The sequence below is a fragment of the Solanum lycopersicum genome, chromosome 7 (assembly GCF_036512215.1).
Source record: "Solanum lycopersicum chromosome 7, SLM_r2.1".
NCBI classification, from domain to species: Eukaryota; Viridiplantae; Streptophyta; class Magnoliopsida; order Solanales; family Solanaceae; genus Solanum; species Solanum lycopersicum.
In genome coordinates this window covers 67857580-67882912 of record NC_090806.1, presented here as the reverse complement: position 1 = coordinate 67882912, position 25333 = coordinate 67857580, and the positions used below count along the sequence as shown (strand labels likewise).

Genomic DNA, 25333 nt, shown 5'->3' with positions numbered 1-25333 from the left:
TACCCTTGATTTTTTGTCGAATGATTTAAATTTGTGTCGTTAATATCGTCAAGTCAAATATACCTTACTTATTATTTATGATATTTATTAGGATATATTCTTATTCTAATAATTAAAGAGTTCACCACGCAAAATTGTTTCACGATGAAAACTAGTGTCATCAAACTATGTGATGTTATCTAGATTTGTTGTTAAAGTTTGTGAAATTGTGCATATTTCATTTTTCTTGATCATATTTTATCTTCATTTAAAATCACCAACCCAAAATCATTTGAACACCATCTTAAGTCTATTTTGGGATTAGGAGTTTGATGTAGATCTTTGGCAACGCCATTGATTTGTTAATAGGAGAATGGTAGGTAATGGTTTGACAAAGATAATTATTTTTTAATTTAATAATAGTAATTATTCATTATTCGAGTTTTAATGATTTGAAACATGAAGGTGATTAATTGGAGCAAGAGAACAACGATTTTATCCGTCGAGTGTTTTAAATATTGAAGAAGAAAATATTACTTCTTGTTTTTAAAAAGAAATTTAGACAAACTTTTTGTGACATGTAATCATGTACAATTAACCCCAAGGATTACTAAAGACAAATTTAAATTATTCTACAAAGTTCAGAATTGAAGATGTCAATGTTTTGTTTCGGTTTAGATTTGGACGACATTTTTAAGAATTTATTTGTTCAGATTTCAGATTAATTTTATAATGAATATGTTTATTACTTTCTTGAAAAAAAACGTTTCTTAATCCTATCGCACGTGGTTATTGAACAGAATCTTTTCTTGCAAATGTATATACGTAATGAGAAATTAAATAGTGGAAACCTATGGTACTCATACCATTTGCCGGCTAAAAAGGAACATGTTTACAAAGATATAGGGAAATGAAAAATAAACAAATAAATGAACCAACAAAAAACTCTTGGAGCTTTCAAATTACACATTAGAATAGGCTATACAAAATAACTTTAGCTCAATTTGGATTTAGTTTTCTACAACATGAAAAAAGGAAAGAATTTTTTCGTGGTGTCTAAATTGGGTTCGAAAGAATCAAATAAACTATCTTTTCTAGAACTTAGAATCCATAAACTTAGAAGAATCTAATTTTGTCTCCCCTTTACGCTAAATCATTATAATCATACTATTAGCTATGTACATGAAAAAGGACAGATAATATCACTGTTGATCAAGTACTTAAGTGCAACTCCAAGAGGCAGCCTTGGATTAAAAGGAACTCTAACTAGTTTTTAGCTCAATTAACTGTTCTACCCTGTTACCAAGAACAAATATGATAATACATGCATATACATTTGATGATTGCAAGAGCAAAGAGAGAACAATTAGTATAAAAAAAATAGAACAAATCCATAGAACCAACCCAAGTGCCCAACCAATCAAGAAAGATTTGTGATTGTCCAAGTTAAGAACTCCACTAACAATTGAAAGGAAATGATATTAATGTAAAAACACTGATGCAAGTCTCCACAAATAGTCTTTTGTGTTTACCTTTTTGGTCTTGGATGGGTTTGGGCGCATGGGTTGGTGTGATGCTTCGCAAAAAAAAACAGACCTCAACTGAAGCTTGGGAACATTAGGTGATGTTGCATAATGGTTCAGCAGGAAGTGGTTATACTATGCGATTCTTAAAAAGAAATTCAACGTTCTCAGGAGAACGGGGGTTTCTTTTAGCTGTTAGCTGCAAAAGGACACCATCAGTTAGCATGTGGTGTATTACTCTTGCTATGTTTTTTGAATCGTCTATTCCAAGGTGATGGCTTCCAGACAAAGGAATTTGGAGTTCCCTCATCATTGAGAGCATTCCTGGCGCCTACCATCAATGAAGTAAAACCATACTTGCGGTTATATATTTCAATAAGTATACAAAAAAGAAAAGGAATTTTTAGAAGTTTGCACTCACCCTCCTCTTGTAGAAGTTCAGAAACACATCCTTCAGATTAATCCATTCCATGAAATATGGTGGCAATTTCATCCCTGCTACGGTGCACTGCTGGGGAACTTTAGTCTTCAGATCCCAGTTCCCACTGCCGTACACAAATTGAGCTCAGTCACTCAGAAGTACTTAGTCATACCCCCTCCTTGTTTTACATTGGATATAAATACAAATGCTAATGCCAAAATACTCAAATATGAAAGATGGGGTTAAATGTAGCGTTATTCTGACTTCATGATATACCCTTAAATTAATATGTAATACAAGTTGTGCAGTAAAAATGAAGATACATGTGCTACCAAATATGAAGCTCTAACATCGGCTAGTACAGCTAAAAACAGGTAATTCTCCGGTTAGTGACAAATGCACCACAAGAAAGTAGCTGGAGCACCTTTTAGGATATAAGCAACTCCCAAGTCATCCACATAGGACACAACAAACCCAAACGACTTTTCTCACCCATTTATATTTTGCATCATTAACTATAATATCAGATAATAGTTTAACTATCAACTGATAGTTAACCAGTAGCATTTATTTAATATTTCATACTTTCATAGCAATGACTCACCAAGTAACAAAGGCAGCATTATTGAGACAGCCACCCAGTTCATTTCTCCACAACTGGCGTTCACCTAGCCAAACCTCAAACTGCACAATAACTTCTGCAAATGGTATAGCTGTATCATGCCAGACACTGCATGCATTGACATACATGCAAATGAACCAACATTAAGAGTCAAATTCAGGAATTAACAACTGTTGCATAAATGATGTGTGCTTCCGTGGTTAATTGGAATTAATTCCTTTCAGCAATTAAGCATGCATAGTGATCCAATTTTTTCTTCCTCGCCATTGTCCTTCACTAGAAAAATCCAAATATGGAAATCCTTTTAGCTATCTTGATGATTTAACAACAGGTTTGGATCTTTAAGTATGTTTCCTATAGCTACGCTCCTTGATGCCACTTTCTCGTGAATATATCTTATTAAGACGGTAACGTAGCTAATAAGAATTGGAACATTACAAGGTGTAGGAGGATAATGTGTCCGCAACTTTATCCTAAGCATACATGCTGCTTCCGTATCTGAACCCATGACATTCATGCAATAATAAATAGCTATCACAAAGTAGTGAAGGAACTCATTCTTATGTTCATGGAAAAGAAGGAAAGATAATGAAGACTTTGAAAACGGTAAAGCAATGCCAATAGTAGACTCTTTTTTTTCTGAGAATGGAATGCCAATAGTAGACTCAGCACACACAAGTGAGACCCATAAGAGAGATGATCCATGTGATACATCAACACTGCAATTCTTCATATAAAAGCAAAAGATGCAACGTGCCAAGCGCTGAATTGTATTTCAATCTAATGTAGTAGTTACCATACCGATCAACTCCTAGCTTTCCATATTTCCCCTCTATATATTGATTTATTCTTTCTTCGTGCATTTTTGTTGGCCTCACAAACCTGTAGCGATACCCAAAAAGAAAGAATTAAGATGGATCTAGTCTAATAGAACACAACGCTATTTCCAACATTGAAACATAGTCTTTCACTGATGTGAAAAAAGTTTAAACACAATAATCTAACAAACAAGTGGCGGAGACAGGAATTCAAACAAGGGGATTTTAAGAAAAGAATTCTTATACTTGGAGGATTCAACAACATATATATATATGCTAAAAGAATCATGATTGTCTATTTACATAGTTTAGTTTTCAATGAAAGGGGTTCAATTGAACCCCCTTGCAATCCTATGCCACCGTCCATGTAACAAACCTTAATACACCATACAATCAATCATATGGACTTTTCCACATCATGCTGTAGAAATATGATATGACAGATCTCATCGAACAGCTTCCAGTTAAAGGTGGCAAATACATACCAAACTGCCAATACATACGACATAACATAAAACAAAATGAAGCTTGGATGAGTTTCTAGGAATGGGTAATACCACCCATTGAATGTGAAGAATGGGTAGCAGACTAATTTAATAGATCTAATTGATCAGTAACACAGTTTAGAGAAGCAGATTCTGTTATATAGGTAACAAACATCCCCCTCCTTCAAACTTGTGAAACCCTAACAGCCAATGGCTTGTTTCCGGTTTCTTCCTCTGCTTCCTAAGAGAACCAAGACTTGTCCAGGCAGCCAAATTCGCTTGCAAAATATTAATGCACATGCAGCTCATCACTCCCTTGCGGTTGTGCATTTGAAAAGTATATGTGACATTCTCTCTCAAAATATTGTAAAAAGCTTTGTCGACTCTTTTACAGTGTTATTTTCATTTGACCCCTCTAGCAATTATCATTTTCATATCAAAGAATAGACCTCCCAAAGCAAATTCAATAGTTATACTTGCATCAGAAGTGTATCTTTATGACTTTTCCTACCTTAGTCCTGCTTGTGTTTCTCTACAACTATTTTATCAGTCAAATTATTGTTGAAGAATCCACTTCGATAATTTGATTACGTGTGCATTCTGGGAAGTTCTACTCTCCATCCATAGGTTATCCCGCTCCACATAACATCAAACAGTCCTAAACCTATTCCATTCTATCTTCCGGAAGAAATGCAACCTATATAGGTCCTTAAAAGTATCCAAGCCAACAGGCCATTATTACATAAATATGGAATGCTAGCACAAGTATTTCATCCTTCCAATAATAGCTCAAGCAAATAAGACACTTGATATTACATTTAACAGGACATTAAAGCTAAGAAAACGAAACTGACCTATGGAACAAGTCAACCACATCCATGGTTTTAGCATCAAAAAGTAGAACAGGAAACTCCAGAATCTCAACTTTACCCTCCAAATCAAGCACCAAAAAGTACTCAAACTCCTGCTGCTTCAAATTCTCAAGTCTAGCAGCATTTCGCATAAGCTCCAATGAGCAATTATGATTAAACGTATTAATATGCATAGGATCATCCATCTATTCAGTTCGAAAACAAATTTATCAATGTAGAACTCAATTGAAAAGCTAAAAACAAATTTATCAATGTCGAACTCAATTGAAAAGCTAACAACAGAGGTGTGTATGAGAAGGTTGAGCTGTATTACCTTAGTGCACTTACCCTGAGTAAAATAGAGACACATTGGCTTCCACCGGGTACGGACTGGTGTATGCTGAATTAGGGAAGAAGTAGACTCTTCGATTCTAGAAAGAGAGGCGGAGATATTGATTTTACGGTTGGATTGAAGTGATGAAGAATAAGGTAGCGCCGGAGAATAAACGGGAAACCGCCGGAGCATGGGGACTCTAGAAAATCCCATAGCCATGGAAACGGCACTTTGAGAAACCACCTGAGTTTTGTTCTGTCAAGAAGAAATGAAAGGATATGAAGAAAAAAAATAAAAATAGTTAAGGAATAATATAAACAGGAAAAGAGAGGGGATTTTTTTTTAAAAAAAAAAATGAATATATTTTGGGTTTTATGAAAATTTATATATATAAAATAAAAATTATAAAAGATAGTATTTTTTTGTTTTAATTTCACTTTATTCATTTATTTTTTATATCAATTGTATTCATTCAATCTAATATCACTTATATTTATTAACGTATCAAAATTATATCAACGAATATATATTAGGTATATATAACGATACAAAAAAAATAGAAAACTGTATGCATTCACTTTAGTTTTGCTTGTACAGATTGTATTCATTTGTTCACTCTGATTTCACTTGTATTTATCAGTGCATATTGATCTAAGATGTATCAATAACTACATTTGGTGTATACGAAACAAAAGAAATATATCAATACATTGAATTGTATTTATTTGTTCTATAATTTCATTTATATTTACTCTTGTTTTAATAATATTCATTCTCTCTTGTTATTTTTTATAGGGCAACTTTCACATATATCAAATAAAATTTTCATATTTGTATGCTATAACAAAATTTGCATAATTGCACTCCATAGCAAACATAGAAGCTGTATAATTCACTATACATATACAGTTGAAACAAATTGCATAAAACGAAGTGTATAAAACAAGAAAGAGAAATTCACTTGGGCAGAAAACTCTATAAAAATGAAGTGTATAAAACGAATTGTATTATTATAAATGTATAGAACGATTATATACAATTTGAATTTGTATAAAATGAGAAAGAGAGAAAGACAAAGGAGACTTGATAAGGAATATACAATTGAATCGAATTGTATAAAACGAGAAAGAGAGAAAGACAAAAGAAACTGGGCATGGGAGTAGTTTTATTGTATAATTATAAGTGCATAGGACGAAAATATATGTACTTGCATGTGTATATACAATTTTCTAACGCTTTATACAAACAGAAACACAATTTATACATTTCGCTTCTGTTTGTATAAGTGAGAAAGGCGAGGGTGGCGAGCGAGATTTGAGAGAGTGGCGAGCGAAATCTGGAAGAGGGATAGAGGGAAACAAAAATATATGTATTTATACAATTTTCTCTGCTTTATACAATTAGAAACAATTTTTATACACTTGTGTTTGTATAAAAAGTGAGGAAGCGAGCGAGAGATTGGAGGAGAGTGGCGAGCGAGACATTTGGGAGAGAGACGTCTGGCAATTTTTTGCAAACGTTTGCTCAAACCTTAGCTACTCTATTTATTTTAGGTTATTAGTTTGCTGTTATATACAATTTTCTCATTTTTATATTCATCCGCAATAGTAAAATACATCAATACAAAAAGAGCGCGAAATACAGATAGGGGAAGGAAAAATATGTACCGAACACTTCTATACACATCGGGAGTTCGACAGGCCCATTGGACAAAGGCTGAGGCCTCTGAGAGAATATGGGCCATAACTAAAGTGATACGGCCCAAATACAAAAAAGAAGTAAAGGAGCAATATTGCTTAAACAAAAAGTTGAAAGAAAAAAATATTTTTATTTCACCAATCATCAATGCTTATTCAATGAACCAAAAGACTAGGCAACAAATACTGTGGAATATAAATTTAATATCATATACATTATTAATATTATTACTATTATTTTCTATATTTATAAAATATTATGTATTTTATCACTAATTAAAAATTCTATATCATATATTGATGAAAATATACTAACATATGCATATATTTGATACTAGATACACTAAAATAGGAAGAGAGGCGTGCGGTATAGTCATTATATCTCATATACATGCAAATTACATTAGATACATACAAAATATATGTATATATATGTATTTAGTGTGATTCATATGTATTTGAGATACAATTCACATAGAAGAGTGGCAAATCAGATGGAAAGGAGGCGAACAAAATTTATATGTCTCTCAGATACATATAAATCCACTTAAATACAGTATATCTTGAACATATTAATCCATATATCTTACTGAACACACCAAACTCAAATATTTGAGATTTATAATATTATAAATTAGAATAAATCTAAGTAACTTATATAGTATTGAGATTTATTTAAATTTTCCTTTCTTTTTTACTTCATCAAACACCAATGTCTATTCAATGAACCAAAAGACCAAGTACCCAATACTTGGAATATAAGTAATAAAACCAAATACCACAAAGTCCAAAAAATAAATTAATTTAGTTGCATTTGTTAAGGTCCTAATACAATTTCGACGGCTGCACATGCTCATACTAGACCAGTAGCCAGTAGATATGGCCCAAATATGATAGTAAAATATTACTTCGATCTAAACTTTAGTCATATAAAATTTCAGACGCAACATATTTTAAACTTATTTAAAATAGATAAATACGTAGAACTTTCTAGAAATTAAATGTATATTAAATAATAATGTCTAAATAATATTTTCATAATTTTTTTACCAATTTATGAAAAAGGGCAAAATAGAGATTGAAAAATTGGAAGGTAATAAGAGGACAAAGTGTAGATCTATTTGAGATAGGCATGTTGGCTGAGGACCCAAACAAGACAAACCGGATCTAGACTGCACTTGAGATCCAACTTGACTTTTGCTTTTTCTTTGGAGTTTTATAAAATTATATAATAATTCTCGAAGTTCGATCAAATCTATTTTATATATTATAAAATTTGTTCATAATAAAGCTTCTAATAATATATTTTTTATATTTAAAGCTCGACCACAGCCCATATTAGTTAATCTTATACAACTACATGGTAGTTAAGTGATATGATAAAAAAAAAAGTTGTATCCACAGTGTATTTTTTGCATAATCTTTTTAGTGGGAAGTGGAGGAGATACTACAAATGCTAAGTTCATGTCCAAACAATATGAACATAAGCTATCTCTTATCCAAAAATATATACCAGCGGTGGAACAGTAAAATATTAATTCATTCTTAATTAAGAGATTTTATGGACAAGTTATGAATACGAAATTATTTTTAGTAGGAAATAGAAATAGAGTCGAAACTTAAAACTTCTAAATTGATTGATAATTTAATACATATTTAATGAATTTCTTAAAGATAAATATAATTTTCGAATCAAAATTATTAACTTCAGTTAAACTCATAACAATACTAGCTCTGCCCCTAATAAAAAAACATTTTATCTCCAAAGAATGACTTTCAATGAATATTTAAATTATTCATAATATTTAAAATAAATACAGAAAAACAAAATAACGTGTAAATTTTTCATATGGTCATAAACCGTTCAACTAACCAAAAATATTTGATATGATTGAGGGAAATTAAACTCTCTTAATAAACCAACGTCAAAGAAACACCATCATCAAATTAGACTTATTCCTTTTTATTAGGTTGTCCAACTAAAATAAAAGTATATTTATTATTAGTACAACTTAGCTGTTACATTATTATTAAGTTGATAATATTCTAGTGAATTTTGTGATTTGTTGAAGCAAATAATCAAACAAAAAAACAAGTCCATCACATGGGATGTGCTGGCATTAGCTAAGTCTTTGTATTTTGTTCATAAAATACTTCCTCATATATCCTTTTTTTTTTTTGTTCCAATTAAATGCATACACACCTCCCTTTTTCTATATTTTCTATCTATCACACCACAAGTTTTATTTTATTTTTATAATTTAATGTCTCTTTCTTTCTCTCCATCATAAAACATTTACACATATATTTGTCTTTTTTAATAATTATGATGTAGGTATATTTTGATTAATTTTATAAGTACATGCTAATTATTTTTCATCAATATAAATATCAAAAATAAATTAAATAGTATTCTTTATGAGCCATTAGCACTTATATCTCTATATATGTGTTGGTCTTTAATTTTTTCTTTACGAACATATGTTTGTATTTTCGCCATTATAATATCTTACAAATTACATCTCGTAGGACTAAAGAATTTATATTCTGGTAAACATAAGTTCAATAGTTGGAGAACAAAAGTTAAAAGAACAATTCATTTGAAAGGCGAAATGAAAGACCGATCCATCGATGGGACAATATGTATTTAATGATTATTAGTTTTGTTAAATTTTGAACTCGAAAATTAAAACCTCAAAATTAGTAACTCACTTCATTGATGCAATATTCATGTCTTTCTCTTTTATTCTCTAATAAAACAATTACACATAACATATTTAATTTAAAATTTATATCGATATATCAGTGAATCAATTAAAAAGTTATAAAATTACCAAGTTCAAAATCTAATATTTATATCTAACAAGTAAACTTTTAGTTACTGTATTCGATCGAGCCGCTAGATCAACCCCTACCACATATCTGTCTTCTTTTTTTCTCCCTTCAAGTCTCTGTGTCCACATTGTACTGATTAAATACGCAACTGTTCTATATGCACATGACACCCAATCACACAACATGGCCTCCCTAATCAACCCCATTTGACAGCTTTTATAGTTTTATGATTTTTTTTAATCTTAAAAAAAATTATATTTTTGTATTTAATAATAATTTAATTTTAAAATATTTAATTTATCGTAGTGAAATGATATATAGTCGCACACATTTTTATTCTTTATTTTAGATTATAAATTTAAAAAAAATTTGTTATTTTTTAAATTTCGTACCGAATCAAATTACCTGACGGAGACAGATGGGAGTATAAGAAATAAAGTATAAAAGATGCCTCAAGAATCCCATGTGGGACTCTTTTAACTTATGTTTGTGAGTCCAAAAAACAGTTAAATTTTAGAAATTTTGCAATAGCAATGTATGTGTTTGATGAAATGTCTGTTCCAACTTCTCCCAAAAGTGGTAACAAAATGGAACCTGGAATGCTCCTTGAAGAAAGTTGGTTTTTTGGAAACTTACTTGATAGAAAATCAAGAATGTTGAGATGTTATTCTGAGCCTTGTTCTTCTTCAAAGAAAACCCAAGATTTTTTATCTGGAAAATCCATGGAAGAAACATTTTCTTCACTGCAAAAACTCCCACAAGTTGAAAAATTGAATCTTGATTCAAGAAGAAGCAAACCAAGATTACAAAGAGCATCTTCGTCATCATCATCCGATCAGAGGTGTAATCTGCAGAGAGCACCTTCTTTGCCTGTTTTTGTGGATTATAAAGAAGAATCTCATGATGAAGAAAGTGACTTCTCTATGGGGAAATTGATTAGACAAGCATCTATAAACGAAGTAAAAGTTCCAATTTCGAAAACATTACAGAGGAGTAATCTGCAGAGGGCACCTTCTCTGCCTGTTAATCAAGAAAGTGAACAAATCAGTGATACTTGTCAAGTATTGTTACCAAAAGCATCATCACAGAACAAGGCACTACTAGAAAGTGAACAAATTCATGATGAGGAAAGTGATTTTTCAATGGGGAAGTTGATAAGGCAAGCATCTATAAACAAAGTAAAAATCTCACCTTCAAAACATACTACAAAGGTCAATTTACTAAAGACATCACAGGGCAATCTTCAGAGGGCACCTTCTTTGCCGGTTTACGCGAAAGTGGAAGAAATTCATGATGAGGAAAATGAGTTTTCTATGGGAAAGTTGATTAGGCAAGCATCTTTGAACAATAATGCAAGAGTCTTGCCTCCTAAACATACTTCAAAGGTATTGATTGCTATACAACTTACTTACTTCCTGCTTAAACTTGCATGTTTCTCTTAGTTTTTCGAGTAGCGTTTACTAATATGGTTTAGACTACAGACGAATGATACTTTTGAAGTATGTGATCATCTCGTTAGAGTACTTGTTTTCGAGTAGCTTTACTAATATGGTTTAGACTACAGCCAAATAAAACTTTTGAAGTATGTGATAATCTCATCATAATACTTGAGTTGTTTTCGAGTAGCTTTTACTAATATGGTTTAGACTTCAACTGAATGAAACTTTTGAAGTATGTGATCATCTCATCAGATTACTTTAAGTTGTTGAGAGTAGCTTTTACTAATATGGTTTAGACTACTGGCGAAAGAAACTTTTGAAGTATGTGATTGTCTCATCAGAATACTTAAGTTGTTTGAGAGTACCACTTGTAGTTTACTTAACCATATCTTCTCAACAATCAATTGAACTTGAATTTTGAATATACATGTGAAAAAAGACGGTAGATTTCAATAAAATCCATAACCATCATCTCGAAAGTACACTCATCAATGCTATGAACGTTAAAGGTTGAACTCATCATGTTCAAATTCTGAATTCACCTCTATTTTTATTTTGTGGTATGTCATTATATAACAGGGTTTCGCAAAAATGCTTAAGTTGTCAGAGAGAACACACTTTTATTTTATTTTATTATATCTTTTCACAACATCAACTAAACTTGAATTTGAATATACATGTGAAAAAAGCACTAAATTTCAATAAAATCCATAACCATAGTCTCAAAAGTACACCTATCAGTGCTAGGAACAATAAAGGTTGAGCTCATCAAGTCAGTGCTAGGAACAATAAAGGTTGAGCTCATCAAGTGTAGACTTCTGAATCTGCCTCTCATATTTTATTCAACTGTACATATTGAAAAAAAATACTAAATTTCAATAAAATCCATAACCATAGTCTCAAAAGTACACTCATTAGGCTACGAATGTCATAGATTTAACTCATGAAGTTCAAATTCTGAATTTATCTGATGTTTGATTCGTAACATGTCATCAATTGAACAACTTTAATGTGTTTGTTATATATTAGGGTCTCACAAGAAGTCCAAGCATTTCTAGCATCACAAAGCACCAACTAAGGAGAAAACAAGGTCAAGAAAGCAAGACTAGATATAGTTCAAATGGCTTAGAAGTTGAAGATTTGCAAGGTTTCAAGAACTTAGACTTGGACAACGAAAAGAAGGATTCGGTCTCAAAATTTGCAAACACAAGTACTCCAGGCTTGATAGAGAAGAACAAGAAGAAACCAGTTGGTTTATCAGATTTAGACAAGATACGAAGACAACCTTATTCACCAGAAGATCACATGAAAGAACAGATCAAATATTGGGCTAGAGCTGTGGCATCGAATGTTCGCTAAAAAGTGGCTATTTTTGCAATTTTTTACTTTAGGATATAAAGCTCATGATCTTCTAACTCTCTGATTATAACAGAAACAACCTCTGTTTCTGCATTTCATAAGACAAATAATTGTTAATTACAAAACTTGTTGTATAATCAAAGTGCTCATTGTGGGAATAATTTTGTAAAAAAAGATTTGGTGACTTCTATATGAAAAAATTGAACTTTTTTGCAATATTTTTCGAGGAGTCTCGAAGCAACAGTAAAATTATCTTTATGTGATCTATAACTACCTTTGTATGGAGTAGAAAAATTATTTCCTATAAATACTCAGCGCAATAGTTCTCGAAGCAATAATTAAATTATCTTTCTTTTGACAATTCGAAGATCACTTGAGCAATTAAATTGTATATTTATCCATCTTTTTTCTAACGTGGCACCTTATTTTTGTCAAGCTAAAACACATAAAATATCAAACATAACCTATTTTAACCAAAGAAACTATAGGATCAACTCGTAAAATGCCTCTATATGCTTAACATATATGAGGAAAGGTGTCAAATATATTTTTGGGTCCCTATTCATGTTGGGTTATTTCGGTGCACAAAACATTTGGGGAAAGGTCGTACTTAAAAGGTGTACTGCAAAGCGGTTTAGTCTAATATAAGTATTATAAGTTGTTTTGATTACTCAAATCAGTTATTTATAGATCATACAAAGATAATTTTACTGTTGCTTAGAGACTCATCGAGAAACAAAAAGAAAAAAATTAAAAAAAGATAATATTAAATTCAGCAAAAACGTTTAATATGACCTATTACTTTATCCTTTTCGATAATTAGAAATGTAAGATTCACGATCTAAAAAGTTGTCATATTAATCTAAAAAGAGGGAAAAAAGGCAAATAATGTATGGAAGAGAACAGCTTAAATCATGTGTTTTTGTGAGTTACTTTTTATTATTTTTAGGTGACAAAGTAGAGAAGTTGTGAATACCTTTTTTGGCTTTTTGCTAATTTTTATTGCAAAGTAGATGTTAACTTTTTTTTATTTTAGGGCACGTAGGTTGTGAATTGAATTGATATTGAAAGCCCAAGTTGATAATAAAAGTCTTAAAAATGACTAAAATGATTTTAAAATTAATGGATAAGGATTTGTAAAATATTTTAACTTTAGTCTAATTTATTATTGCGATACTAAACTTTATGAGGACCTATTATATTCATGAACTATTTAATAGTGTATTTTTACTGCCTGAACCATCTAATAGTGTATTTTTAAAGGTATATATGTGTCTACTTAGACACATTACTATTTATTATTTTGCATTATTTTTTATGTCCACATAGACAAATATAAATGTTGAAAATACGGTATTAAATAGTCTAGGGAGGTAATACATCCTCGTGAAAGTTTAGTAGCGCAATAGCAAATTCAACTAAAATTAAGATATTTTTTAAATCCTTATCCCAAAAATTAATTTACTTCAAATTTCATACCTAATTAGGAAAATGCTAAAAGAGAACATGATTAGATACATTTAATTTCCAAAAGCAACATTCTTTTAATTTGTAACTCTCACTTCTTCTTTTTTTCAATTTTGGGGTATAATCTTTTTTAATCAATGGCATCTTGACATCCACATTTTCACTACAAGAGATGTTTGCTATATGAAATAATTTGTCAGACAATATTTGTTTTCCTTGATTAAACCATGAGACGAGTATAAAAGATATCATTTCTGAATTTAACGTAAATTATCAGTCTCATTTTTAAATTATCGAGAGTCTAAAAATATAACTCTATTTGACTAACTAAAATTAGATACACCTCAATATACATTCTCGATATGCAACATGACATAATAAATGATTTCAAACTCTTGTAGGAGCATGAAATTCTTAATAAGAAACGAGAGAAGCGTTGAAAATACCCTTAAACTTGGCAAAAATTTATGGACGTATTTGACTAATGTTGCAAGATCAAGGATGTATTTAACTTTAATTAGTCAAGTAAATGAGTGTTTTTAAGGCTATGGATAATTCGAAAATAAAACTAAAAATTTGTGCCATTTTAAAGGTGTCTTGGATACTTGTCTCTTAAATTATTTCACATTTTCAGATATTTGCTGAGCTTATGAAGAAATTCCATTCGATTAAATATTGGATCGGATATGACATTTTTTTGTTGACGAGGTGTTTGAATTTAATATTTTCTAACGTAAAAATTCAGGTGTCACATCATTTAAAAATGACCATATATATCACTTTTCGAATTAAGTGACCTTTTAAGTGAAATAGCAAAAGATTAGCTTTGTGATCCAAATGTATATTGGTTAAGCCGCATGATTATTAATATATTATCAAACACTTGCCTGGAATTTTTGTTGATGGTGCCTTTTCAGGACAATTGTTTAGTAAATGATTATCTTTTATTTTTCTCACAATCAATGGACCTTTTAGATCATGGATTACAAATTCATTTGAGCAAATTAAAAATGAGAAAATTGTATATAATAAATGGAGTAGTTAGGATTTAATTTAATTATGCTCCATAGTAAATGTTTGTAAAAAATTGTCAGGCGCCTCTTTTCCAAATATCTCGCTCGCCACACTCCTCCAATCTCTTGCTCGCTTCCTCACTTGTTATACAAACACAAGTGTATAAAAATTATTTCTAATTATATAAAGCAGAGAAAATTGTATAAATACATAAATTTTTGTTCTCCTCTCTCCCCTCTTCCAGATCTCGCTCGCCACTCTCCCAAATCTCGCTCGCCACCCTCGCCTTTATCACTTATACAAACAGAAGCGAAATATATATATTGCGTTTCTGTTTGTATAAAGCGTGAGAAAATTGTATATACACATGCAATTACATATATTTTTGTCTTATACACTTATAATTATACAATAAAAATACTTCTTTGCCCAGTTTCTTTGCCTTTCTCTCTTTCTCATTTTATACAATTTTTAAATTGTATCTAATTTCTCTCTTTCTCGTTTTATACAATTCAATTCAATTATATATTCCTTGTCAAGTCTCTTTTTTCTTTCTCTCTTTCTCATTTTATACAAATTCAAATTGTATATATTCGTTCTATACACGTATAATAATACAATTCATTTTATACACTTCGTTTTTATACAGTTCTCTGTCCAAGTGTCATTCTCTTTCTTGTTTTATACACTTTGTTTTATACAATTTGCTTCAACTGTATATGTATAGCAAATGATACAGTTTCTATGTTTGCTATGGAGCGTAATTATGCAGAGTTTGCTATAACATACAAATATAAATTTTTTTTATTTGCTATATGTGAAAATTGTGCATTAAAAATATGATGAGAAACGTTTTGATGCTATCTAACATTTTGTCAATGCAAAGGTCTACATTTACTAAACTTTCAATAAAATCCAGATCAAGCAGGCCCAATTATTTCTGGACAAAAAGTTAAAAGCCCATACTGAGCATTTGTTTATAAATATTTGTTTGTTCCCTGTCAGTCCAATGGACTAAATTTGTATGCAAGATGCAAATTTCATAAATTTCATCAACTACTTTAAAAGGAAAATGTTCAAGCACCCTCTTAATCTACATCCAAAATTTTATAGATATATTTATATTATACTAAGATTTTATTACTCTCTTGAATTTATATTTTAAGTAATTTTCTATCCCTTTTTGGCCTACGTGGCACTAGCTTGAAAAAAAGTGAACCAGTATTGGACCGACAAGATAGTGTCATGTAGACCTAAAAGGATAGAAAATTATTAATAAAATAAGTTCAGAGGGTTATAGGACTTTAGTATAGTATAAGTGTGTTTCTGAGATTTTGAGCATAGGTTGAGGTGTACTTGTGTATTATTCTTACTTTAAAAGAGAAAAATAGGTTATTTGTACCTTTATTCCTATTTCGATGGTCTTTAATTTTATCCTTTGAAATGAATAATATTTTTATGGGACATAAGCTTATATTTTTACATTATAATATTTCACAATTTATGTCTTACTAGAAATAAATTTGATTCTAAAGACAAAAATCAGAGAACATTCAATCTCAAGGACAAACAAGAAGTGGCCTGAAAAAAGTCATATAGTGCATATAATTCGAATTACATGTGAGACCTTTTGGGAAAAAATATTCAGATTTGTCTCAAAATGTAAAATATTTATGCTTCCTCTAAAAGATGAATTAATGTTGAATTTTGGGCATGGTTTGATAAGTATAAATATATTTATAACTAGATGTACTAAGTTTAATAAAAAATAATCACAACAAAGATTACAATAACATAATAAGTATTCGTTTATATTTTCTTAAATATGAAATCACCTATATTAAAAACGTTTTATTCTTCTTGTTAGACTTTCTGATGTTAAATTTAAATTTAGCTAAGCACATGTTTGCTGAACAAATAATAGTATATATGTAAAAAAAATGTGTCAAAATTACTTGCAAAACTTGTTTTATTTTTTTTTTTTAATTTCGATTTCTTAATATGTAGGACATCCTGTCACCTAGGTGTTGTTTATATTAAGAAAAAAAAGTAATTAATGATTTCTCATTTCATGTTAATCAATTTGGTATAATAAATTATTAAATCTCGAGTACATAACATTAAATAATAGCCTGGGAGTTGTTTTTGTCAGAGAAAGTGGAGAAACATACATGATCCTTTGTATAATACTAAAGTGTTATATTTGATTAAATGAATTTAATTTATTAAGGTTTTATTTTATTATAATAAAAGTAAAAAAATAATAATAACTAAATTGTGTGTGGACTCCTATAAATTCTGCCCATCATAATTCATACGTATTTGTAACTTGAAATTTGTGTACGTTGGTTTCTCTAAAAAAAAAAAAAAAGAAGAAGATTCAATCAAGTAATCCGTTATTTATTAGCGTTTGATTATAGATTTTTAAATATTTTTGATAAATATTATTTGGATGAAATTTCATCATGTATTTGGTCATAGTATTTGAAAAAAATTTCACTTTTTTAGAAAAGTATTATTTATATCCATAAGTTTTGAAATTTATCAAAACTAACCACACATTTGTATTACAAGTCAATTGAATCTTCGTTGCAATAATAACAAATTGTCTCGATGACATTAAATTTAAAGTGAGTGCAACAAACATCATCTCATACATGGTAAAATAGATAAAACATATGATTTTGTTACTCTGAGCCGATTGTTCACGTCAAATAATTATGTAATACAACGCAAACAACTACTATAAACAATGTTTTTGTAAAAGATAAAAGTTTGAGATAAATTTCAATTTTCAAAAGATCCTAAATAATGAGATATAACCCAAATACTAAAAAAAAAATTAGTATTTAGAAATTTGGGATATTTGCCAAAAATATTTATCCAATAATGACAAAATATAGACAAACACTATTTATCAAAATTTTCCCAAATTTTATTTGAAAAATCTATGACCAAACGCGCCCTTTAACATTTTCTCATACGTCATGCAAATTTGAATTAATCCGATTGCGGATCAATATAAATGTACATCATTTTCTAACTTTTGCTTATTTTATTTTAATTATATTTGGTTGTATTTTCTAATTAAATCTTTTACTATACAAGATATTTATAGTCTTTCTTCTTCCATCGTTGATGGAAAATTATATTAAACTTCAACTGACGAAATCTTCATCTTTCTCATTTTTTGTTGTTTAACGATGATAATAAAGTAATTTTTTTAAAAAAAATATATATTTCGAATTGAAGTTAATCATTTAAATATCTTATATGTACAATATATCTGTTGAAGCACAGATTAATTGCATGTGAAGTAGGGCATAAGTATCAGAATATGACCCCATGATTAAGAAATTTAAGTTTCAATATGCTATGTATGAAATTTTTATAAAAAATATTTTAAACCCTATCCAATCGTACGTAAGCAATTGAATTTAAATCAATATTCGATACTTTCAATTTTTATAAACTTTCATATTGTATAAATTTATATATACTTCACTCGAATTAAATTTATTATATTCCGATGAACTCGATATCAGAAAGCTATAAATCTAACTTATAAATAACATCTCCCTCCTTTTCAAACATGATCACTTTTGCAGATTTCACTTTTTTTTATTTTCTTTTATATCTTTTTGGTTTTTGTTTTATTTGTTTCCTTAATTGACATATATTGCATGGTTTCGATTGGATTAAGTTTCTTTATGATAAAAAATATATATAATTATAATAAAAGTGCATAAAAGTGAGCACTTGAAAAAGCAAGACAATCACTGAAAAGGAAAAAAGCAAATACTTATAATCTAATGTTGGAAAGAAATATTTTTGGTCGGGTCATAATTCCTATATTTTTTTATGCAATTATAATTACGCTTTAATTTTAAATAAATTATAGAAATTTTTATAATTTTATTTAAGCTCAACTCATATAATTATCAACACCAAATAAAAATAAAATAAGTTAATCGATTGAGACCAAAATATAAATTTAAGTTAAACAATAAAATACTTAACTAGCGTTTGAATATTTTTTTAAAAATATTTTTGACAAATATTATTTAGGGGAAAATGTGAGCGAAATTTTACATGTGTTTGACTATAGTATTTGAAAAACGTATGTCACGTTTTTTAAAAAATATGATTTCTACTCATAAATTTTAAATACTATCCAAACTAACTATAAGTTCGTATTACAAGTCAATTGAATCTTCATTGCAAAAAATAACAAGTAGTGTCCATGAGAACGGAAGTATGTGATATCACCACTTTCATATAACTGAATATTTCATCAGTATTTTGGTGTTCACGTTAAAAATTATGTCATAGAGCACAAACAATTACTGTAGGGAGTGTTTTTGTAAAAGATTACAGTTTGAACTTTTAAAAGATCTCAAAAAATGAAATCTGACCCAAATATTAATTTTTTTTGGTATTTGAAAATTTAAAATATTTATTAAATAACGATAAATTATATTGACAAACAATATTTACCAAATTTTACTCGAAAAATCTATGATCAAACGAGTCCTTAGTTTTTCTCCTTAATTTGGAAGTTTTATATTTACACCTCTTGAACAGAAAAGTATATCGGACAAATAAAAATTAGTATATCCTTGAAAGGTAATATAATTGTAAAGAATAGTCCAAAATACATAATATGTTTTCTATTTGAAGATATAAAAAAATATGTTAAATAATAATTAAGTATAATATGTCATATATCACAAAAACTTAAATTTACCAATTATAGAATTATCAAAAATATGTATTAACACAAAGAGGTAAAACTGTATAAGAATGTTTTAAACTTTAATATACTAGTGGTATACAGTTGAAGAAATAAATAGAGAGGCTTAAAGAGGCTCCTTGTCACATGACATTTAAACAAGCCACCCATAATAATACAAAAAAAAAAAAAAATCAACTTCCATTAAAATATCTTTTGGACCATATACTATTCTCTTTGAATCTTTTATACAACAGAATAAGATTTGACGAGAATAAAATGTACGTAGATTTTACGTTACGTGAATATTGTTATTGTTAGGAGTGTAACCGAATTTCCGTACTTACATTATAGGTATACTTATACATTATGTTATGATGTGGTTAGCCAGATTGCCCCATTAACATTAGGTCAAAGACATAAAACTATAGTTCTAATAATTACTATTAATTATAGTATTCATTGAAATTTTGGCTTTGATTGTTTTATATTAAGATTCAGTCAAATTTTACTTTTTGGACGTTCAATTGTGAGTCTTCGATTCATATAAATGATTACATGGAACTACTTAATAAGTTAGTACATAGATTGCATAAAGATTTGACTTAAATATCATCAAGGGTTGAATTGCTTCATCCTTAATTGAAAGTTTTAAATTTAAGTTATTGACATAGAAAAAAATTATGTTGGGAGCGTCACGCATAAATGGGGACGATTCAATTTTGGTATATTGCTTAGCTTGTTTGAACCTAGTGATTGCTTTTTGTTAACTAAGTACTAGGGATAAATATACTAGCATTTTCATTTTTGTTTATTGGAACAACAACGTACGTAGGAAGGTTGTGTTTGATAGATCCTCGACTTAAAAAACAAGTATTCAAAACTGGATTGTAAGAAAATATAACATTAAAATGGCAAGATACAAAGTAAGTAAGTAGCAAACAAATAGGAAAATGTAAGATCAAGGATGTGTTTGCTACGGAGAAAAATATCAGATACTTTCAAGATCAAATTTTCGAAAATATTTCTTCAAAATGACAAAAATAACCTTCCTTGGTATGAAATGAGGCATACTATTAAAAGTTACATGGTAGTGGTAAGTATTTCTATATCATTGACTAACTAGAATTTTCACCTTTAGAGTGAATATTTTGCATATAAATAAATTTAAATTAATCAGACTTCAAATGCTATCGGAATCGTAAAAAAACAAAGGAAACACCAATAGAAGGAGGGTGACATCTCATTAGTATATCAGAAAAAAACATTCATATAAAACCTATCCTCAATCCTTATCGTCTACCTCCCCAACAAATTGATGTTAATTCAGACAACAGTAGCAGAGTGATATTAAAGAAAATACCAACTAAACTATTTATCACGAGAGTCGTAGCAGAGTGATAAGTACTTCTTTTAACTCTTGATATATGAAATTGTGTTTGTTAGATAATGTTTATTGCATCCTCGATATAAAACTTTTCGACTTGAATGTACCGAACACCAACTGAAAAATCATAAACCTAAATTGATAATTTCATTTAAAGAAAATGTACAAGCTAGACACACAGTGCTAGACTATTGTATTCAATAGTAACAAACCAATCGGGTCAGCTCAAAACCCGACTCCAGCTGCCCCGACGCCAAATGTAGCTGGCCGGTGAGGCTCAATTTTTCTGTTTTTCCAGCAACAATTCTCCGGGGTCAGCTTAGCTGCCGCTGTCCTCATTGGCTCCGACTTGCATCTTGTCAATACAAACGGCTCGTAAGCTGCTGCATTCACTAGTTTCTGCTCAATCATAGTAGCCATGGACATCCCCGTGGCTGCTGGTAAAGAACACGATGATCTTGGTGGTTGTAATAGGTGTTTGTTCCTGTGTTCCGTGGGTTTAGTGTCAGTGCTTCGCCGCCTTTTGGGTAGTTCTTCGGGGATCTCTTTCTTGGGTGGTTTGGTGTGTTGTTTTCTTTCGGGTAACCATCTGAGAAAATCCCTTCTACACACCCATGTTTCTTTCGAAACTTCCATTGATAGCTTCGGTTCACACATCATTAGTAACAAACACTCTGGTAAAACGGATTCTTTTTCTTCGTTTTCAGGCTCTTTGGGTTGTTCAATTTGCTTCTCTGCTTCAATTTGTTCGTCTTCTTGTTGGGGCGTTGTCGAATTCATTTCTACTTTACCCAGCATTAGTATTTCTTCAATCTCTTTCATTACGGTTAACTTGAATCGTTCTTCTTCTTCTTCCAATGCAGCTTCTTCAGTTACTAGTTCTAGTTCTTCCTCATCAATTTTCATACTTCGTCTATTCGAGCTCTCTGATAACGATAAACGAGGCGAAATGGTCAGTTTTTCTCCTCCTTCCGCAATCTCTTCAGCATGGTTACTTCCAATTTCTTCATTATCTTCCGTATGATTAACCATTTGGACTGGTTGTTCAAGATACTCTTCGACTTCGCCTACAAAACACTCTATTCGGTCATGCTCTTCCTCCATTTTTTCTGCGGCTAATTCACAAGTTTCATGCTTTCTTTCTTCCTCTATTTCCTCCGGATTCTCTTCGACTTCATTGAGATCTACCGAAAGACTAGTTTCACCAGGCATTTTGCACAATTTCCCCGTTGATTCAACATCGTTACTTGGTTCACGTATCTGATAATCTAAGATTTCCATACGCTTAATTTCTCCGAATTTTTCCAATTCTCCAACATCTTCTTGTTCGTCTTCCTCCTCGTCATAATGTTTCAAAACAGGTGACTCCCTGAACCGATTAGTAAGGTCAGCCATTTTCAGAGGATCGGATCTGCATCTCATAAGAAGCAGAGCATTTTTCGGCGGAATACAAACACTCACTCTACCTCCTCCGCTTTCCATTTCAACAATCTCATCCTTAAATTCAATATCTTCAAATACATGTCTTCTTGAACTCCTCATTGTACTGCTACACCTCGCCTCCTCTGTTCTTTCTTCTTCACCGCTCGCTACCACCAACTCAATATCCCTTCTTTTCCCTCCTTCCCCATCTTGCACTGCTACTAACCATCTAGCAAACACCGCCCCACACGATGTATGTTCATTGTTCTCCCCTCCTTTCTCTTCTTTTACCCTTTGGTTCGTCGAAAAACACGACGAACGACAAGGGAACAAACAGCTAAACTCAGCACCGAAAGCTCTCAAAGCTTCACATATCGTCAATGGAAGATGAACCCATCTTTGATTTCTATGAGAAACACATTCTTGTTGCTGATAATGCACACTCGAGTTCCCTTGTGAGTATCTCTGATTCCTTAACAATAGCCTATCATCTGTTTGATTAAATGCCTCACTGACTTGAGCTTGCTCTATTTTTCTAAAACTCACCTCACCGCTTCCACTTCTTCTCTTCGACAAACTCCGTGTCTGTTTCACCTTCTTCTTCGTCTTCACTCGAACTTGACCAATACAAGTAACCTTCGGAGAAGTAGGTTCCGGGTTTTCAAAACCCGACCCACGTTTCTTCCCGGTGGACGGAAACATCGGAGAAGCTTGACCACCTTTTAAGCTCCCATTTGCTCTGAGTCTCCGGCTAAGAGAAATGGGAAGAGAAAGCGGCCCATCACGTGCACGACCAGGACTAAGAATTGATTTGGAGAATTTCATGGAAGAAGATAAAGATGAAGAAGAAGAAAGACGAGAAGTAAAGCAAATAAAAAGCTCAGTTTTAGTACTACTGCTTGTAACGGCTGCTGTGCGTTGATGGGTTTTGGTGTCTAAGTCCATTAAGCCCTAAAAATTGACTGTGAAGCTACGATATTTTGCTTTCATCAGTACAATACAGAGTGTAATAGTAAGCCATGGACGATAGTGGCCAACTGTGAAGGCGCAGAAAAATTGAAGAGAACAAGAGAAAAAAGAGTGGGTGCGTGTGCGTGGATAATGGACTGTGTGTCGCAGAAATAAAAGAGGAATAAGCCCTTCGTATTCGGTCTTTCTTCGAACCCTGCGCATAGACTTGAAATATTCAAGACTTAAATATGAAACCTTTTGGCGATAGTAAAATAAAATAATTTGCCATTTTACAATGTACATCGCAAAAGTTAATTACAAGCGAGTACCACATCTAAAATTAACGTCCGATTCTGGCTATTTGAAAAATGCAAACTAAAATAAAAAATCGTAAATATAATAATTGACGAATTAAATGTTTGCGTAAAGAAAGAAATTAATCAATTGAAAATAGAAAGGATTGGTGAAATAAAAATTATCGAGCCTTCAAGCAACAAATAATAATTCTTTCTTGGTTGCTTGTAACTCCATAAACCTCACCAAAAAAAACAACATATGTTTAAGGCCTTTGAGCCTGTGATGTTGTTTAAGTTATACTCCATTTGTTTTTAATTACTTGTCGCTTTTGAATTGACATGCCTATTAAGAAATTTATAATTGACATAATAAATTTATCACTTGTTCCTATTAATTGTGAAGTGAATGAATTAAAAATTTAATATTTTCAAAAGTTCTATTTCTTTCAAAATAATTAATTGAAAGTATAATAAATTTTTTAAAAAAATATTATTAATGAATAAATAATTAGAAAAAACTGAAAAAAATTATAGATAAATAATTAAGAACCGAAAAAGTATTGTGTAAGTTGATACATTTTAGGATTAGTAGTGGTAAAAATTATTAACCCTTTCATTTCCCTATTAAATGTAATAAAAATAAATGTTCTAGGATTGAGACAAAAACAACAAACAAAAAGGAAAAAGAATTGAGCTATAACCCACACCCTAACAAAAGGCTTTCTCTCTTATCAAGAATTACGGTGGATAATTAGTATTCCTTTATTCTTAATTAGATATCTTAAATTCGAATATTTTAACTATGACATTATTTTTGTTAAAAAGATATTTTACCTTCAAATATAAAACTTTCGCTGTGAAGCTAAATTTATCGAGGTTCAATGTAAAAGAGAAAAAAAAAGGGTTTCTCCCATATTTTTACCCTTAGGTAAATTGTGGACATAACATATTTTACATAAAAAGTTTTCAAGTGATTTTGTCAATTAGTTTCGTACGTTGGCTTCATGGCATTGGACCACCCAATCATTTTCCAACTTTTGGTCCCATTTAACACTATCTGTAGCTTGCATACCACATGGTTGATCCTTTTCATTTTTATTTTTATTTTTGGTTCTTATCATATTCAACAACTAATTAAGACATATTGATTTTGATGAAATGATGATAAAGTAGTGTAAATGTTTTCTATTATGTTACCTCTAATAAATCCCTTCATGAACGTGGCCAGATCATGACTTCATCAATTACTAATCCAGCTGCCAATGGACCAAAATTACCATATGTTTTACTAGGATTCATAGGGTAGGGGTGTGTGCATGTCTAGTATTATTTTTAATATAGAGTGAATATCTCATGTATCACTATAATAGGCAAACAACTCAACCCTTTGAAACATATTATAGTTGATGAGGAATTGATGTTAAGGTGTCAAATCTTTCCATCGATGTGAGCTTTTGGACAAGGTCGGCCTATTATCCATTAGTAACTTTTATTTTTTGAGTGATGGTTTTTCATTTGTCATTATTGAATCTGAATTATTTCCCAATTCGATGGTTATATTTTATAGTCAAGCTCCCTGTTGATTTTACACTCGAGAGTCATTTGTTGCCATATCCAAGGAAACATTTTCACGCTTACCTCACACGGGAACTGTTTAGTAGATTCGTAGAAAATAGTAATTGACTCGATTGCTTTCATAGT

At 30.6% G+C, this 25333-nt stretch overlaps 3 protein-coding genes across 4 annotated transcripts; 1 reads left to right on the top strand and 2 right to left on the bottom strand.

Moving 5' to 3' along the window:
- Positions 1 to 1199: 1199 nt before the first annotated feature.
- Positions 1200 to 6802, bottom strand: LOC101262330 (uncharacterized exonuclease domain-containing protein At3g15140). Of its 2 annotated transcripts, none has more exons than XM_004244205.5 (6): positions 5034 to 6802; positions 4703 to 4905; positions 3347 to 3427; positions 2528 to 2653; positions 1924 to 2047; positions 1200 to 1833 (listed from the first exon to the last, which is right to left on the bottom strand). In XM_004244205.5, the coding sequence occupies exons 1-6, from the start codon at positions 5250 to 5252 to the stop codon at positions 1633 to 1635; spliced, it is 954 nt and encodes a 317-aa protein (XP_004244253.1). In that variant the 5' UTR covers positions 5253 to 6802; the 3' UTR covers positions 1200 to 1632. The 2 variants fall into 2 exon arrangements, with proteins under 2 accessions (XP_004244253.1, XP_025887918.1); XM_026032133.2 differs by having other exon boundaries at positions 5048 to 5293.
- Positions 6803 to 9613: 2811 nt separating this feature from the next.
- On the top strand, positions 9614 to 12581 carry LOC101262637 (uncharacterized). Its single transcript, XM_004244206.5, has 2 exons — positions 9614 to 10950; positions 12034 to 12581. The coding sequence occupies exons 1-2, from the start codon at positions 10099 to 10101 to the stop codon at positions 12361 to 12363; spliced, it is 1182 nt and encodes a 393-aa protein (XP_004244254.1). The 5' UTR covers positions 9614 to 10098; the 3' UTR covers positions 12364 to 12581.
- An 8500-nt stretch (positions 12582 to 21081) lies between these two features.
- LOC101262936 (uncharacterized) lies at positions 21082 to 24848 on the bottom strand. Its single transcript, XM_004244207.4, has one exon. The coding sequence runs from the start codon at positions 23328 to 23330 to the stop codon at positions 21189 to 21191; it is 2142 nt and encodes a 713-aa protein (XP_004244255.1). The 5' UTR covers positions 23331 to 24848; the 3' UTR covers positions 21082 to 21188.
- Positions 24849 to 25333: the final 485 nt, after the last annotated feature.

Excerpts from the sequence above, each read along its gene's own strand:
- LOC101262330 (XM_004244205.5), bottom strand. The coding sequence starts at position 5,252 with ATGGCTATGGGATTTTCTAGAGTCCCCATGCTCCGGCGGTTTCCCGTT. Across the intron at positions 2,654-3,346 it reads GGAAAGCTAGGAGTTGATCG|TGTCTGGCATGATACAGCTA; the intron begins GTATGGTAACTA and ends CAATGCATGCAG. Across the intron at positions 2,048-2,527 it reads AATGCTGCCTTTGTTACTTG|TGGGAACTGGGATCTGAAGA; the intron begins GTGAGTCATTGC and ends TGTGTACGGCAG.
- LOC101262637 (XM_004244206.5), top strand. The coding sequence starts at position 10,099 with ATGTATGTGTTTGATGAAATGTCTGTTCCAACTTCTCCCAAAAGTGGT. Across the intron at positions 10,951-12,033 it reads CTCCTAAACATACTTCAAAG|GGTCTCACAAGAAGTCCAAG; the intron begins GTATTGATTGCT and ends GTTATATATTAG.
- LOC101262936 (XM_004244207.4), bottom strand. The coding sequence starts at position 23,330 with ATGGACTTAGACACCAAAACCCATCAACGCACAGCAGCCGTTACAAGC.